This window comes from Thamnophis elegans, chromosome 10 (genome assembly GCF_009769535.1).
Source record: "Thamnophis elegans isolate rThaEle1 chromosome 10, rThaEle1.pri, whole genome shotgun sequence".
In the NCBI taxonomy this organism is placed as follows: domain Eukaryota; kingdom Metazoa; phylum Chordata; class Lepidosauria; order Squamata; family Colubridae; genus Thamnophis; species Thamnophis elegans.
In genome coordinates this window covers 68811026-68826701 of record NC_045550.1, presented here as the reverse complement: position 1 = coordinate 68826701, position 15676 = coordinate 68811026, and the positions used below count along the sequence as shown (strand labels likewise).

General features: G+C 44.7%; 1 protein-coding gene across 2 annotated transcripts in view; it reads right to left on the bottom strand.

Moving 5' to 3' along the window:
* The window catches only part of RUBCN (rubicon autophagy regulator), a 66460-nt gene that overhangs the window by 34006 nt on the left and 16778 nt on the right, over window positions 1-15676 (bottom strand). The window contains exons 4-8 of one of the 2 annotated variants that reach the window (XM_032225417.1): window positions 14567-14726; window positions 12412-12518; window positions 10880-11036; window positions 7481-8023; window positions 875-970 (exon numbers count right to left, since the gene is read on the bottom strand). In XM_032225417.1, the coding sequence (XP_032081308.1) occupies window positions 875-970; window positions 7481-8023; window positions 10880-11036; window positions 12412-12518; window positions 14567-14726 (1063 nt within the window). The remainder of the gene's footprint in view (window positions 1-874; window positions 971-7480; window positions 8024-10879; window positions 11037-12411; window positions 12519-14566; window positions 14727-15676) is intronic. The other variant, XM_032225418.1, reaches the window with a different exon arrangement.

The window sequence follows — 15676 nt, the reverse complement described above, 5'->3', positions numbered from 1 at the left end:
ACAAGAGAGAGAGGGAGGGAGAGGTGGCCTGAATAGGATGGATGGATGGATAGCCAGACAGAGAGAGAGAGATGTAGGCATAGATAGTAGATAGACAGACAACAAGAGAGAGAGGATGGATGGATAGATAGTAGATAGATAGCCAGACAAGAGAGAGAGGGAGGGAGAGGTGGCTGAATAGGCTGATGGATGGATAGACAGACAAGAGAGAGAGAGATGGATGGATAGATAGTAGATAGACAGACAAACAAGAGAGAGAGATGGATGGATAGAGTAGAGTAGATAGACAGACAAGAGAGAGAGGGAGGGAGAGGTGCTGAATAGGATGGATGGATGATAGACAGACAAGAGAGAGAGAGAGTATGGATGGATAGATAGTAGATAGACGACAAACAAAGAGAGAGATGGATGGATAGATAGTAGATAGATAGACAGACAAGAGAGAGAGGGAGGGAGAGGTGGCTGAAATAGGATGGATGGATGGATAGAACGACCAGACAAGAGGAGAGAGAGAGAGAGAGAGCGATGATGGAAAACGTGAGAGAAGGATGGATGGATGAATAGATGATGAGCTAGATGAATGGGTAGATGGGTGGGGCAGAGAGAAGGAGAGATTGGGGGGAGGGAGAGAGAAAGTTGTCCATTTTGAATGGAGGCTAAACAAAAGGTCCTAATTTGAAGGCTGCTTCCACATATCATTTTTCTGGGCTTCCAACCCAGCAGGCCTCAACTCCCTGTCTGGTGGGTTCCAGAGTCTGATCTATTCTGGACTCGGGCAGCAGCTGGTGTGGAGAAGGCCTTCTGTGGGGACCTCCTCTGCCCCCTTTTGAACAGACTCCGAAGACAAAAAGGCCCTCAACGCAAACAGGCTCACCGTATTCGACGTAGACCGATCCGGGGATGCTCCCGTCCTTCTTCTGCATGGGGCAGGAGACGCTGCCCTTGTACTGCGAAAGGTCCCCGTTGGACTCTAGGCACAAGAGGTGGAAGGAAAGAAGCCATTAAGGGCCACCAACCGCACGGGGGGGGGGGGGAGGGCGGGCAGAGGCAGCCAAGAGAACTGAGTGGGAGGGAGGGAGGAAAGGTGGAACAATCCACATCAAACCGGAAGGAGGGAACGCAACAAATGTCGGGGGGAAGAGAGGCTCACAAGACGCAACGGCAGATGCATTACAAGGTATTTGGGGCGGGGGAGAGCACTGGTTCTCAGAAAGGGGAGCGGTACGGTCCCCCAAATGCAGGGTTTTGTGGACTTTCCTGGTTGCTTTCTGGCGGACGTTTCCTGACCCAAGTAGGTAACGTCATCAGTGCTAGGAGGAGGGAGGGCTGTTTGAGGAGAGGAGGATTATGTGGTCTTTGATGCTCTCTGAACTCGTTTTCTTGCAGACCTTTCCTGACCCAACTAGATAAAATCATCAGTGCTAGAAGGGAGTGGGATGGGGAGGAAGGAGGAAGAAGAGGAGGAGGAGGGAGAGGAAGAGAAGGACTGGGGGTCCTTGGTGCTCTCTGAGCTTGGTTGTTTTCTTGCAGATGTTTCCTGACCCAACTAGATAACATCATCAGTGCTACAATGGAGTGAGATTTGCAGAAAAGAGGAGGAGGAGAAGGAGGAGGGGGGGAAGGAAAAGAAGAAGAAGAGGAGGAGGAGGAGGAGGAAGAGGAGAAGGAAAAGAAGAAGAGGAGGAGGAGGAAAAGAAGAAGAAGAAGAAGAAGAAGAGGAGGAGGAAGAGGAGGACGAGGAGGAGGAAGAGGAGAAGGAAAAGAAGGAGGAAGAAGAGGAGGAGGAGAGGAGGAAGAAGAAGAGGAGGAGGAGGAGGAAGAGGAGGAGGAGGAGAAGGAAAAGAAGGAGAAGAAGAAGAAGAAGAAGAAGAAGAAGAGGAGGAGGAGGAGGAGGAGGATGGGGAGGAGGAAAAGAAGAAGAAGAAGAGGAGGAGGAGGAGGAGGAGGAGGACGAGGAAGAAGAGAAGGAAAAGAAGAAGGAGGAAGAAGAGGAGGAGAGGAGGAAGAAGAGGAAGAAGAGGAGGAGGAAGAAGAGGAGGAGGAGGAGGAGGAGAAGAAGAGGAGGAAGAAGAAGAAGAGGTGGAGGAGGAGGAGGAGGAGGAGGAAAACTACGTGGTCCTTGATGCTCTCTGAACTTGTTTTCTTGCAGACCTTTTCTGACCCAACTAGGTAACATCATCAGTGCTAGAAGGGAGAGGGTGTGCAGAATGGAGGAGGGGAATGGGACATGTGATGATGGTATGGTAGTAGCGGCAATAGTGATGGTAGAGGAAGAGGAGGAGGAGGAGGAAGACTGCGGGTTCCTTGGTATTGTTTGAGCTTGCTTTTTTTCCTGGCAGACATTTCATGGCCCAACTAGGTTACATCATCAGTTACAGAAAGAAGTAGGTTTCTCCCCCACCACCCCTCTATTTACATACTAGCAGCTAAAGATTGGATGGTAATGGCCTAAACTAGATCACGGATAAGATAACAAGCCAAGGTTCCACAATACCAGCTGTCATGCCTCTCTAGGAGTCTGACTCTGAGACGGAGAGCGGCTCCCTTGGCTGCGGAGGGAACTGGGGAAGGGCAAAGTCAGGCTGGGCAGAGTAGGGGAGAGGGAGAACCTTCTCTCTCTTGCCACAGTGGTTAAGTGAGTCCCTTCAGTTGCAAAGTTAGCAACGTGGTTCTTAAGTAAATCTGGCTTCCCCATTAACTTTGTGTCAGGCCTGCAATATTATTCCTTTTAGAATTTTGGCCTGCCACACTTTCTCTTATTTCATTATGCTGTTTCATTAGTATAGTTGATGGGAGGGGGGAATAGACAGGAGTAGGATTGTGGAATGTGTTGTTTTCATTCTTTTCTAGAAGCTCAAGGTCATCTTTGGTCTCCGCACTTTTACACCTGACCGGAAGAAGCTGGGTGTGGATGCCAGCGTGGCAGAAGAAGATTGGACCATGTGATTGGATTGTGGGTGTGGGGACAAGATCATGAACTTTTAACTGGGTGGGATTCTGATGTCATTTCCAGAATTGGGATTAACACAGATGTGGCTAAGATGTCTGCTTTATTAAATTGGGACTTTAAGGATCGTTTTGCCTTGGACTCTGATTTAATTCTCCATGATACTTGGAACGCTGACACTTTGCTTGCGAGAAGGTGGCAAAAACCGATCCCCTGACCCCAGGACTCTGCCACCGTCATAAATACGGGCCAGTTGACAAGCACCTGAGCTTTGACCATGAATGCTTAGGATGCTGCAACGGTCGTAAGTGTGGAAATCGATCCCAAGTCCCTTTTTCTTCAGTGTCCTTGCAACTTTGAATTGGCACTAAATGACCTGCCGTAAGTCGAGGACCATCTATGCATTCCGAGAGACCGAGGCCGTGTTCTGTGGGAGCAAGGATGTAGAACAGAGGTAGTCCACCTGGTCCCTACCGCCCGCTAGTGGGCGTTCCAGCTTTCATGGTGGGCGGTAGGGGTTTGCTGCAACTCTCCTTTATAAATTTTATAAAGTCAAGTTACTTCCCTACTTTATAAATCACCATCACTGTGGAACCGGTGGGCGGTTAGAAAATTTGACTACTAACAGAGATACAAAAGTGGGCGGTAGGTATAAAAAAGGTAGACTACCCCTGATGCAGAATGTTCATGCGGGGAAGAAACGGTCTTGTTTCCTAAATTCCCGGGCGAGAACCTTGCGGAGAAATCCGCAAAAGACTCGAACTCGGGGCGAGGGAACAGCAACGGATGTGACGGGGGAGAGGCAGGAAAGGGAAGGGGAGATGGATTTGCAACATGCTGGTTTCCCAAACCTGCCACGGGATCTTCTATTATAATGCTGATGTCCCTGCGCCCTCCTAAGGACGCACAGCGAAGCAGAAAAGAAGGTTAAAAGACAAAAAAAAAAACAGGATAAAAATATAAAAAGAGCATTATTTTCAGAGAGAGAGAGAGAGAGAATCTCCTATGGGGGAAGCATCCGTGTTGCCTCACACAGATCTTCACGGGTTAGAAAAGCCACAATTCCCGTTATGATGCTTCTTCGGTCATTATCGCTTCCTGTTTCCTGACTTTTTATGGCTGTTCCCCTCCCCCCCCCGCCCCCAACCTTGGCAACTTTAAGACGGGTGGACTTCGACTCCCAGAATTCCCCAGCCAGCTGGGTCTGTTTCTTTTCCTCTTACCACCTAAAGTGGAGAGAGATTGCAGAGGAAGGGATTACAAGAGAGTAAGCTATGCTGCCTGGGGAGAATTCTGGGCGTTGAGGTCCACCCCTCTTAAAGTTGTTAAAAGTTTTCCCAACCAAAATGTCCTCCAGGTGAGCAAACGCCGTGACACTCCCAGGATTCTCAACGGTTGACATATTGACGGTGGAATGCTAGCACTAGCAGTTAGACTTATATACCGCTTCATAGGGCTTTCAGCCCTCTCTAAGCGGTTTACAGAGTCAGCATATCGCCTCCACAGTCTGGGTCCTCATTTCACCCACCTCGGAAGGATGGAAGGCTGAGTCAACCCTGAGCCGGTGAGATTTGAACCGCTGAACTGCAGATAGCAGTCAGCTGAAGTAGCCTGCAGTGCTGCATTTAACCACTGCGCCACCTCGGCTGGGATCGGAAGGCTACCCCTTTCAGATGGCATGTTTGTCTAGGGCAGAAGTCTTCAAACTTGGCCACTTTAAGACTTGTGGACTTCAACTCCCAGAATTCTCCAGCCAGCGTAGCATCGGGACCCCTGGTCTGGGGTAGAGAGGCACCATCGAAGTATCCCAAAGGTGCTATTTTTTTGCAAGAGGCAACTGGACTTCCTTGTTTTTTCTTTCCAAGAAGTTTCGCTTCTCATTCAAGGAGCTTCTTCAGCTCTGATTTGGATGGTGGGGAAGGGAAGGATTGATACTCCTTGCAGGCAGCTGGTCATTTGCATCCTTTTTAGAGAGTCGTTGAGGCCACTTGGAGGTTTATCTGCGTCCTCAGGTGACCCTCAGGATTCACATTCCTTGCAGACAGCTGGTCATTTGCATCCTTTTGGAGGGTCATTGAGGCTACTTGGAGGTTTATCTGTGTCCTCAGGTGACCCTCGGGATTCATATTCCTTGCAGACAGCTGGTCATTTGCATCCTTTCCAGAAAGCCGTGGAGGCCACTTGGAGGTTTGAAAGAGAAGTCAAAGAGGCCATCTATGTCAAAATTTAACAACGGAGGGATTAGGACATAATTTAGCTCCAGTCCTTTCAGCAGTTCCAAGAAGGCTCCATATCCATTTGCACCACTCAGGTGACTCTGAGGACACAGATAAATCTCCAAGTGGCCTCAACGACCCTCTAAAAGGATGCAGCTCAGTCAGAGCTGAAGAAGCTTCTTGGAGGAGAAGCGACACCTCTTCAAAGAAAAAACAAGAAATTGCCTCTTGAAAAAGCAGCTTTGGGACAACCACGACTTGAATGACGGAGAAACTCCACAGACATTTACCCCCAAACTACGATTCCCAAAAGGCCGTGCGAATGGAACCGAACGGATGTTCAGGACTATTTCAGGGAAAGGGGTCTTCCTTGCCTTTCTAGATAGATTATTTTTGAAATGTCTTAACTCTTCATCACAGACCGGAGGTCATAGTGACCCCAGCAGTTTTCCAAAATGTTCAGAAATGGACTGTTCCCGGTTGGGAATAGGATTTATAACATTTGTTAATTTGATCAATCCATGAAAATGGTAAACTAGTAAATTTAACGACATATTCCACCTATTATTTTCATAGATGAAGAAAATTGTATGCATGATGACCTCATGTCTGTAATAAGCGTAGCCGAAATAGTACGTCTGGGGTTAAGGGTTAATAAAGATACGACTGACAAATTAATTAAGTGGATGGGGGATTATCATATTTTTTGAATATAAGATGCACCTCCCCCCCCTCTAAAAGATCATGGAAATGTTGGTGCATCTTATAGACCGAATATAGCCATTTTTGGCCTCCCGAAGCCCTGCTCTTGGTGAAAAATGGACTGTTTTTTTGCAAAAACGGAGCATTTTTGCCTTCCCCCAGCCCCCAGCAGCACTGCAATCTTCAGAAGGGCTGGGGGGGAGGCAAAAACACCCCGTTTTTTGCCCATTTTTCACAAAAACAGCCCTGCTGAAGCCTGAAGAGTGCTGCTTGGGGCTGGGGGAAGGCAAAAAATGCCAGTTTTTGTGAAAAATGGGCAAAAAAACGGGCTGTTTTTGGCAAAAAAGGAGGCGTTTTTGCCTTCTCCCAGCCCTGCTGTAGCCTGCAGAGTGATCCTAGGGGCCAGGGAGGACAAAACCTTTTTTTTCTTTCTTACCCCTTCAAAATCTTGGTGTGTCTTATACACCAGTGCGTCTTATACAATGGTGCCTCTTATAGCCCAAAAAATACGGTAAGCATTTCAAGGCAATCAGGTCTCAAACAGGCTTAAAATACAATACAGGGCAACATACTTAAACTGGTTACGGTATTGCATTAATCAATTTTCCGAGAACACACAACATGTTGTACACAATAAATCAACACACTATATAAAGCCACAAAACCTTTAGCCCAGATGACCCACTACAATACAGGTAGTCCTCCACTTATGACCACAATTGAGACCCACATTTATGCTGTCAAGTCAGAAATTTGTTAAGTGACTTTTGCCCCATTTTAAAACTCATTTGTTAAGTGAATCACTGTAGTTGTTTAGTTGTAGCATGATTGTTAAGTGAAAGGGGATCACGCAACTATAGGGATGTTGCAATGGTCATTAAGTGTGAAAAATGAGCCCAAGTCGTTTTTTTCAGTGCCTGTTCTGACCGAGGCTTCCCAAGAGCCTGAAGCCAACTCCTGGGCCCAACAAAACCCCTTTTATTAATTTGCTGTGAATTTTGCTCATTCACACTCAGCAAAGTTTTTCAAGGGAGGATTTACAGTCACAGACATTATCTGCCTTGGAGAGCTGCCAGGCTGAGATCTGCTGAACTTGGCAAGGAGCCTCGGAGAGTCAGGAACCAATTAAGCGAACTGATGGTCTCCTGCAAACTCCACTCCCCTTTCGCTCCTCTGTTATTCCCTCTTGGGAGGGGCCGTTCATTGTCCACCTGTGGCCTTCCTCCCAAGTTGACCCCTGTTCTTTAGCTCTTCCCTTCATCTGGCCACTCTGCGCATGCGCACACTGGGAACAGGCTCCAGCTGTTCTTCTGCCTCACTGATGTCTGACTCCGAAGGCAGCTGATAACTCCCGGACGGCCCTGGCCCCCTCTCTGCCTCCGACACAGAGCCCTCGTCCGAGCCTTCCCCAGGCTCCAGAACTGGCCCATCTTCCTCCCCAATCTCCTCACTGTACGAGTCTGCTCCCAGCTCCGCTGGCCACTGGGGGGCCACAACAGTGCCACTGTGACTTTGAACGGTCACTAAATGAATTGTTCTAAGTCAAGGACTACTTGTAGCATTGGGATACACTTACACACACACACACACCCCAAACCCGATTCTCCCCTCTTACCATGAGCTTTTGCAGAAGCTACGTTGGTGTCCGAATGGGAACGCATGTGGCTTCGTTTGGGTTTCCCTTGTAGGATGGAGGTCTGCCCCTCGGAGAAGCTGGACCGTCGCAAGAGCGAGGACTTCCAGCTGCCTCCCGGCTCCCCCCAGGAGGACACCGACTCCTGCTTCTGAGAGCTGCTGGACGAGAACAGATTGGAGTTGCTGCTCCCCGAACTGTTCACGGTAGCCGTGCCGGATTCTTCGGGGCTCTCGCAGGGTCGACTCGGCCGGCCGAGATTGCCAATGGCCAGGTATTCCGGCCCGTCCGTCTCATCTTGGCTTCCGGACCAGGAATCTGAGTTCGGGTTGGGCAAAAGGCCGGGGCTCGTTCCAGAAGACGGGACGTTGTCGGCGTCATCGTTGGGGCCGGAGATGCTGAGATGAGGACTGGCCAGATGTTGGGAACAGCTGCCAGCCTGGGGCCGGTGGGCAGAAGTCCAAGCGGCATTTTCTTGAGACTGACTGGTGCCACCGAACGCCGGAGGGCTTGATAACCTCCTGTCTGGAAAGATAAGGAGAAAGAAAGAAAGAAAGAAAGAAAGAAGAAGAAGAGAAAAGAAAGGAAAGAAAGAAAGAAGAAGAGAGAAAGAAAGAAAAGAAGAAAGAAAGAAAGAAAGAAAGAAAGAAAGAAAGAAAGAAAGAAAGAAAGAAAGAAAGAAGGCATAAATTCCTATAAATTCCTCCTGAAGTATAAAAAAGAAGAAGAAACTGTGAAAGAACAAATGATAAAATGGGCGCAGAACTTTGGCTATAATATTGAATTAGACAAATGGGAAAAATTTGGGGGAACAAACTTAAAAATGACATTATCAGTTGCATACAAGGAAAACCAGTACAAAATGTTTTACAGATGGCACCTGGCACCAACAAGGTTAGCTAAAATCTTAACAAATACCTCCCCCAAATGCTGGAAATGCGAATCAATACACGGAACATATTACCATTTATTGTGGACCTGTGAGGAGGCTCAATTTTTTTTGGAAAAGGATCAAAAATTGGCTGGAGGCAATAACAGGGGTTAAAATAGAATGGAAACCTGAGGTTTTCTTATCAGGAATAATGTCTGCGAAATACAAAAAAGAAATCCAGTATTTAATACTACATATAATTATGGCAGCAAGGATTGCCTTTGCCCAGAAATGGAAAACCGAATTAACTCCAAGCGAAGATGAAATAATAAGATAAAATAATAAGTTATGGATTGTGCTGAAATGAACAAACTAACTAAAGAAATCCAGGGAAAAGAAGAATCAGAATTCTACCAGATATGGGATAAATGGTATAGGTGGATGGAGGAAAGAAACAAGAATCAACGAAGGAATAGAACAAAACTCAAAAAATAATAGTTATGAGTAAAATAAGAGGGTTAAGAATGGTGAAATCTGAATGAAATACAATAGAAGGGGAAATAATAGAAGGTGAGCGGTATCGATTGAAAATTGCTATTAGAAAGAACAGGAAGCTCCTGTTCGTATTGTATTGTGTAAATGTGGTGTATGTCTAGATTTTGTGTCTGTGTATTTTATATGTTTGAATAAAAAAAAAAAGAAAGAAGGAAGCTGCCTTATTTTCGGCGAAGATATGGATACGAGAAGATATAACATTCTCTCTCAGCCCAGTCCACCTCACAGGTTTGTTGTTGATGTTGTGGGGAAAATAGGAGGAAGGAGTCTTAGGTACGTTTGTCACCTTGAGTTATTTATAAAATTACCTTTTTTTTGGAGTATAAGACGCACCTTTCCACCCCCAAAAAAGAGGCTGAAAATCTGGGTGCGTCTTATACACTGAATACAGCATTTTTTGCCTCCCAAATCCCTGCTCCCTTCACCAAAATGGCCATGCAGAGCCTTTAAGAGGCTTCCAGATAGCTCCTGGGGGCGGGGGGGGGGGGGGGCGGAAACGAGCAAAAAATGGGCCGATTTTGCTCATTTTTGCCCCCCCCATCCCCCAGGAGCACTCTATAAGCCTCCTAAAGACTATTCATGCCCTTTTTTTTGTCAAAAAATGGGCCCATTTTCGCGAAAAATGGGCCGTTTTTTGGAGGTCTGCAGAATCCAAAACGCTTCCCGTATTGACTTTGCCTGTTGGAAGCAAACCGTTTCTCATCTGCGGTGGACTTGTGCTAAAACAAAAAAAATGGCGGGCCAAAATACACAGATGGCTAGAAAAGATAATAGGGAAACACTTAGATTTTAAACCCGGATTGTTTTTATTAGGGATGATATTGATAAGAAAAAGATGTATTTAGTATTAACAGCAGCGAGGGTTGTCTTCGCACAATATTGGGAAAATGAAGAAACACCGCAGGACGAAGAGATAATTAAGAAGATATTAAACTGTGCTGAAATGGATAAAATCAAACAGAAAGAAGACACAGAATATTATCAAACATGGAACTTATTTTACCAAGGGTTGGAAAAAAGGGATGGGGAGTAAGAATGGAATTGTATTGTTAAGCAAATTAAATACCCAGGCAACACGAAGTTTATTAAGCACTATGGAATGTAATTACTGTATTTCTCGGAGTATAAGATGCTCTGAAGTATAAGATGCCCCTAGCTTTTGGGGTGGAAAACAAGGGAAAAATATCTGCTTCTGCCTCCCAGCAATTTGCCTCCTTGCAGCAAACAGCACAGACAATATACACTGTTTGTGGTGCTACATTTCAGACTATGCTTGTACAGATGCTGTTAAAATTGATGTGGCTTTCTGGAAGTATACGTTATTCCCTGCTATTTAAAAGGAGATACAATAGCACTGGGCCTCTTCAGATCAAGCATTTGTTTTAAAAAAACTTCTTCATTTCGTTAAGCTGTCTAGAACAATAATAAAGCGGCCTTTACAAAATAAGTCTAATAATTTGAACATTCTATAGGCATTTATAGTTATTGACTTGCCTCCTTGCAGCAAACAGAAAACAGCCTGATTAGCACAAGAAAAAAAATATCTGCTTTTGCCTCCCAGCAATTTGCCTCGTGAGCCTCCCCGATCATCAGCTGTTTCAGGCTGCAGGGATTGTTATAGCCTATTGCAGCCTCTGCAAGCCACATTTTCCCCGTTTGCTGCAAGGAGGTAAATTGCTGGGAGGCAGAGGCCAAAGAGTGGGGGACGGTGGATGGGTGAGGCTCCATTCAGTGTATAAGACGCACCCAAATTTTCACCCTCTTTTAGGGGGGAGAAAGGTGCGCCTTATACATGGAAAAATACGGTAATAGAAAATTAATAATATTTTTGTAAAAAAAATCTGCAACGAACGTCAAGCTTAAACCAAACGGCGACATCCGTGTTGCAGCAATTGAGTAGCAGAAAAGAGACTTTTAAAACAAAATCCGTAACACGCCCACGGCTCGTGGCTTACCTCCCTTACCTTGGATGCTGGCACAGGTGGACGGAAGCCCCGAGAAGGAGCCGAGGTACAGAGGGGCCACGCTTTCGGCAGGAGGGGGAGGGATGGGCCCCATGAGGGACGTGAGGCTCTTCGTCCTGGGCTCAGAGGCTTCCCCTTTCCTGGCAAACTGAAAGAAGGGCCTTGTTGAGGCAATAGCCACGTAGGGCGGGGGTCCCCACTAGAGGGACGTGTCCTGGGTGGAATTGGACCGTGTGAGTGGCTGGTTGGAGTGTGCGCGGATCAACTTGCATGAGTTGGCAGGTCACCCAGGTGGCCCAGTTCCCCTCTCCCTCCCCCCCACCCTGCTGGCACTATATAAAGGAGGACTGCAAAAAGGAGGAAGATCCCTCCCCCCAAAAGACCAAAATCCCAAAGAAGAAAAAAAGAAAGAAAGAAAGACAGAAAGAGAGAGAGAGAGAGAAAAGAAGGAAGGAAGGATGGAAGGAAGGAAGGGAGAAAGAAAGGGAGAAAGAAAGAAAGAGATAAAGGAAGGAAGGAAGGAAGGAAGGAAGGATAGATGGATGGATGGAAGGGAGAAAGAAAGAGATAGGAAGAATGGATGGATGGAAGGGAGGAAGGGAAAAAGAAAGAAAGAGATAAAGGAAGAAAGGATGGTTGGAAGGAAGGAAGGAAGGGAGATAGAAAGAAAAAGAAACAGAAAGTGAAAGAGAAAGTGAGGAAGAAAAAAGGAAGGAAAGAAAGAAGGGAGAAAGAAACAGAAAGAAAGGAAGGAAGGAAAGAAAGGAAGAAAAATGAAAGGGATAAAGAAAGAAACAGAGAGAGAGAGAGAGAGAAAGAGATAAAGGATGGATGGATGGAAGGAAGGGAGATAGAAAGAAAAAGAAACAGAAAGTGAAAGAGAAAGTGAGGAAGAAAAAAGGAAGGAAAGAAAGAAGGGAGAAAAAAACAGAAAGAAAGGAAGGAAGGAAAGAAAGGAAGAAAAATGAAAGGGATAAAGAAAGAAACAGAGAGAGAGAGAGAGAGAAAGAGATAAAGGATGGATGGATGGAAGGAAGGGAGATAGAAAGAAAGAAAGAAAGAGAAAAAAGGAAGGGAGATAGAAAGAAAAAGAAACAGAAAGTGAAAGAGAAAGGGAAGAAGAAAAAAGGGAATGAAAGAAAGAAGAAAGGGAGAAACAGGAAGGAAGGAAGGAAATAAAGGAAGAAAAATGAAAGGGACAAAGAAACAAAGAAAGAAAAAGAGATAAAGGATAGATGGATGGATGGATGGATGGAAGGAAGGATGAAAGAAAGAAAGAAAGAAAGAAAGAAAGAAAGAAAGAAAGAAAGAGAAAAAGGTAGGAAGGATGGATGGAAGGGAGATAGAAAGAAAAAGAAACAGAAAGTGAAAGAGAAAGGGAGGGGGAAAAGGAAGGAAAGAAGAAAGAAACAGAAAGAAAGGAAGGAAGTAAAGAAAGAAAAATGAAAAGGACCAAGAAAGAAAGAGAGAAAGAAAGAAAGAAACAACCCCGAAAAAAGAAGTAAAGGCAGGAGATTTCTCACTATAGAGGCGTCAATCTGAGCCAGCAGCCGAGGGTTGTTCTGCTCCACAGCCTCCAGGCACTGCAACATGACAGTGACGTGGGCGTCGCTCAGCAGGAAAGCTGAATCTGGGGGGAAAAGAGTAAGAAAAACGGAGGCTCGAATGGTCCCTTTGCTCCCGCGCTTCTCTTCTAGGGCGGAATTTCTTTTACAAACTTCACAACTTTTAAGACGGGTGAACTTCAACTCCCAGAATTCCCCCAGCCAGCATAGCTTACTCTCTTGTCATCCCTTCCTCTGCATTCTCCCCACTTTAGTGGGGTAAAAGAAACGGATACAGCTGCCTGGGGAATTCTGGGAGTTGAAGTCCACCACTCTTAACCTTACCAAGGCTGGACACCTCACCCAAAATATTTCCGTGGGAAAACAGTTAGGCAGACAATTGGGGATTAAAAAGACAAAAGCTGGGAACATCCATTTTCCATATGGCCACCGAGGTATTTCGCACAAAGCAGCAGATAAAAGCTAGTGGAAGATGAGCAGGGAAAGCCCACTTACAGGGTGGACTCGACTTACGACTGCAATTGAGGCCGACACGTCTGTTGCTAAGCGAGGCAGTGGCTAAGTGAGTTTGGACCTGTTTTACGAACTTTCCAGCCACAGTGGTTACGTGAATCACTGCGGTTGTTAAGTGAGTAACATGGTTGTTAAGTGTTCTGTTATATTCTCTACTCCCGTGATGGCAAACCTATGGCAAGCATATCAGAGGTGGCACGCAGAGCCCTCTCTGTCAGCACCTGTGCCGTTGCCAGCTGTCTGCCGCACATGCGCCTGATGGAACCCAGAAGAGCAGCTGTCCACCACGCACATGAGCACTGGTCAGCTGCTCTCTTCTGGCTTCCAGTGCTCCTGCGCACACATGCGCTCCAGTTTCAGTACTCGGTGCTGAAAAGATTAACTATCACTATTCTCTTCTCTTCTTATTTCTTTTCTCTTCTATATTCTATTATCTATTCTATTCTAGTCCATATTCCTATATCTATTATTTTATATTCCAATATCTATTCTAATCTATTCTATATTCCAATATCTATTCTATTCTATTCCATTATCTATTCTATTCTATATTCCATTATCTATTCTATTCTATTTTCCAATATCTATTCTATTCTATTCTATATTCCTATATCTATTCTATTCTATTCTATTCTATATTCCAATATCTATTCTATTCGATTTTATATTCCAATATCTATTCTATTTTCCAATATCTATTCTGTTCTATTCTATATTCCAATATCTATTCTATTCTATTCTATATTCCTATATCTATTCTATTCTATTCTATTCTATATTCCAATATCTATTCTATTCTATTCTATTTTCCAATATCTATTCTATTCTATTTTCCAATATCTATTCTATTCTATTTTCCAATATCTATTCTATTCTATATTCCAATATCTATTCTATTCTATGCTATTTTCCAATATCTATTCTATTCTATTTTATATTCCAATATCTATTCTATTCTATTCTATATTCCAATCTATTCTATTTTATTCTATATTCCAATATCTATTATATTCTATATTGCAATATCTATTCTATTCTATTCTATATTCCAATATCTATTCTATTCGATTTTATATTCCAATATCTATTCTATTTTCCAATATCTATTCTGTTCTATTCTATTTTCCAATATCTATTCTATTCTATTCTATTCTATTCTATATTCCTATATCTATTCTATTCTATTCTATATTCCAATATCTATTCTATTCTATTTTCCAATATCTATTCTATTCTATTCTATTCTATTTTATATTCCAATACCTATCCTATTCTATTCTATATTTTAATATCTATTCTATTCTATTTTATATTCCAATATCTATTCTATTCTATTCTATATTCTAATATCTATTCTAAATTCCTATATCTATTCTATTCTAATTTCTATTCAATTTTTTATTTCTACTCTATTCTATATCCTAAATTCTATTCTGCTTTTAATTGTATTCATACTCCATTCCAGTCTTCTCTACTCTACAGGATGAACAGAAGGCAGCTTCTCAAAACAGGAAACACAACTTCTGCCTGGCGGAGGACCAGGGGGAGAACCGGGGGAGGGGGAGGGCCGGGGGGGGGGCAGCAGCCAGTCTGCTCTCACCTGTGTAGAACTTCCTGATGTAGGGCTTGTTCTCCAGGAGAGGCTTCAGCTGAGCCGAAAGGCAGTGGAATTGCAAGCTGTGCTGAAGCCAGAGCTCGGCCACCGTTCGCTGGCTGGTCCTCTCCGGATTTTGCTGCCCGTTCTCATGGAGATGAATAAACTGCAAAGGAGGTTTGAAGAAAAAGCAGGCCCAAATCAGGGGGAATAGAGGATCCCTGGTGGTGGGATGGCCTTTTCTAGGTCTCCTGACCCCTGGAACCCCTCCCACTCCCCCAAATAAAAAGCCTGAGAGAAAAGAGGAACCAACGAGTCAAAAAAAAGACTGATTGCCAAGTTCAATTCCTCGTCTTTCAATTGAAAGGAGGGCCAGTTTGGACTAACTATTAGGAGACTGGGAGTGTCAGCCTCTGCTTTGCTGTTGCTTCGGTTGCCATGAAACGGGGAGGGAGGGCATGGTATTTGGGAGGGGTTACTCATTGTGCTGGAGGAAGGTTCTGGAGTTCACCGGCTGATCGGACTACGCATGCGTGGGTGTTTCCCGCCAGGACTAACAGCACCGACATTCCATCTTTGTGATGCCTTTTGAAGTTATCTCACACCTGACACTTGGAAGAATTATGATTGGACTGGAACTGTGATGCCAAGGGGTGGGGAATGGGCTATTCTATATATCAATCGCTTTCGCGCCTAAATATTCAGATTTCGCTTCGCTATGCCTTTAATCATTTATAATTAGTAAAAGTACACTTGATTTCCACACATGGAGTCTTGTGGTCTTTCTTTCCTAATTAATTAATGGAGAGGTGCTGACAGTGAGTTCTAGTCCCGCCTTAGGTATGAGGCAGCTGGATGACTGGACCAATCACCAGGAGACTGTGAGTTCTAGACCCACCGTAAAAATGAAAGACAATTGAGTGAATTTGGACCAATCACCAGGAGACTGTGAGTTCTAGATCCACCGTAAAAATGAAAGGCAATTGAGTGAATTTGGACCAATCACCAGGAGACTGTGAGTTCTAGACCCACCGTACAAATGAGACACAATTGAGTGACTTTGGACCAATCACAAGGAGACGGTGAGTTCTAGTCCCATTTTAGGAATGGAAGCCA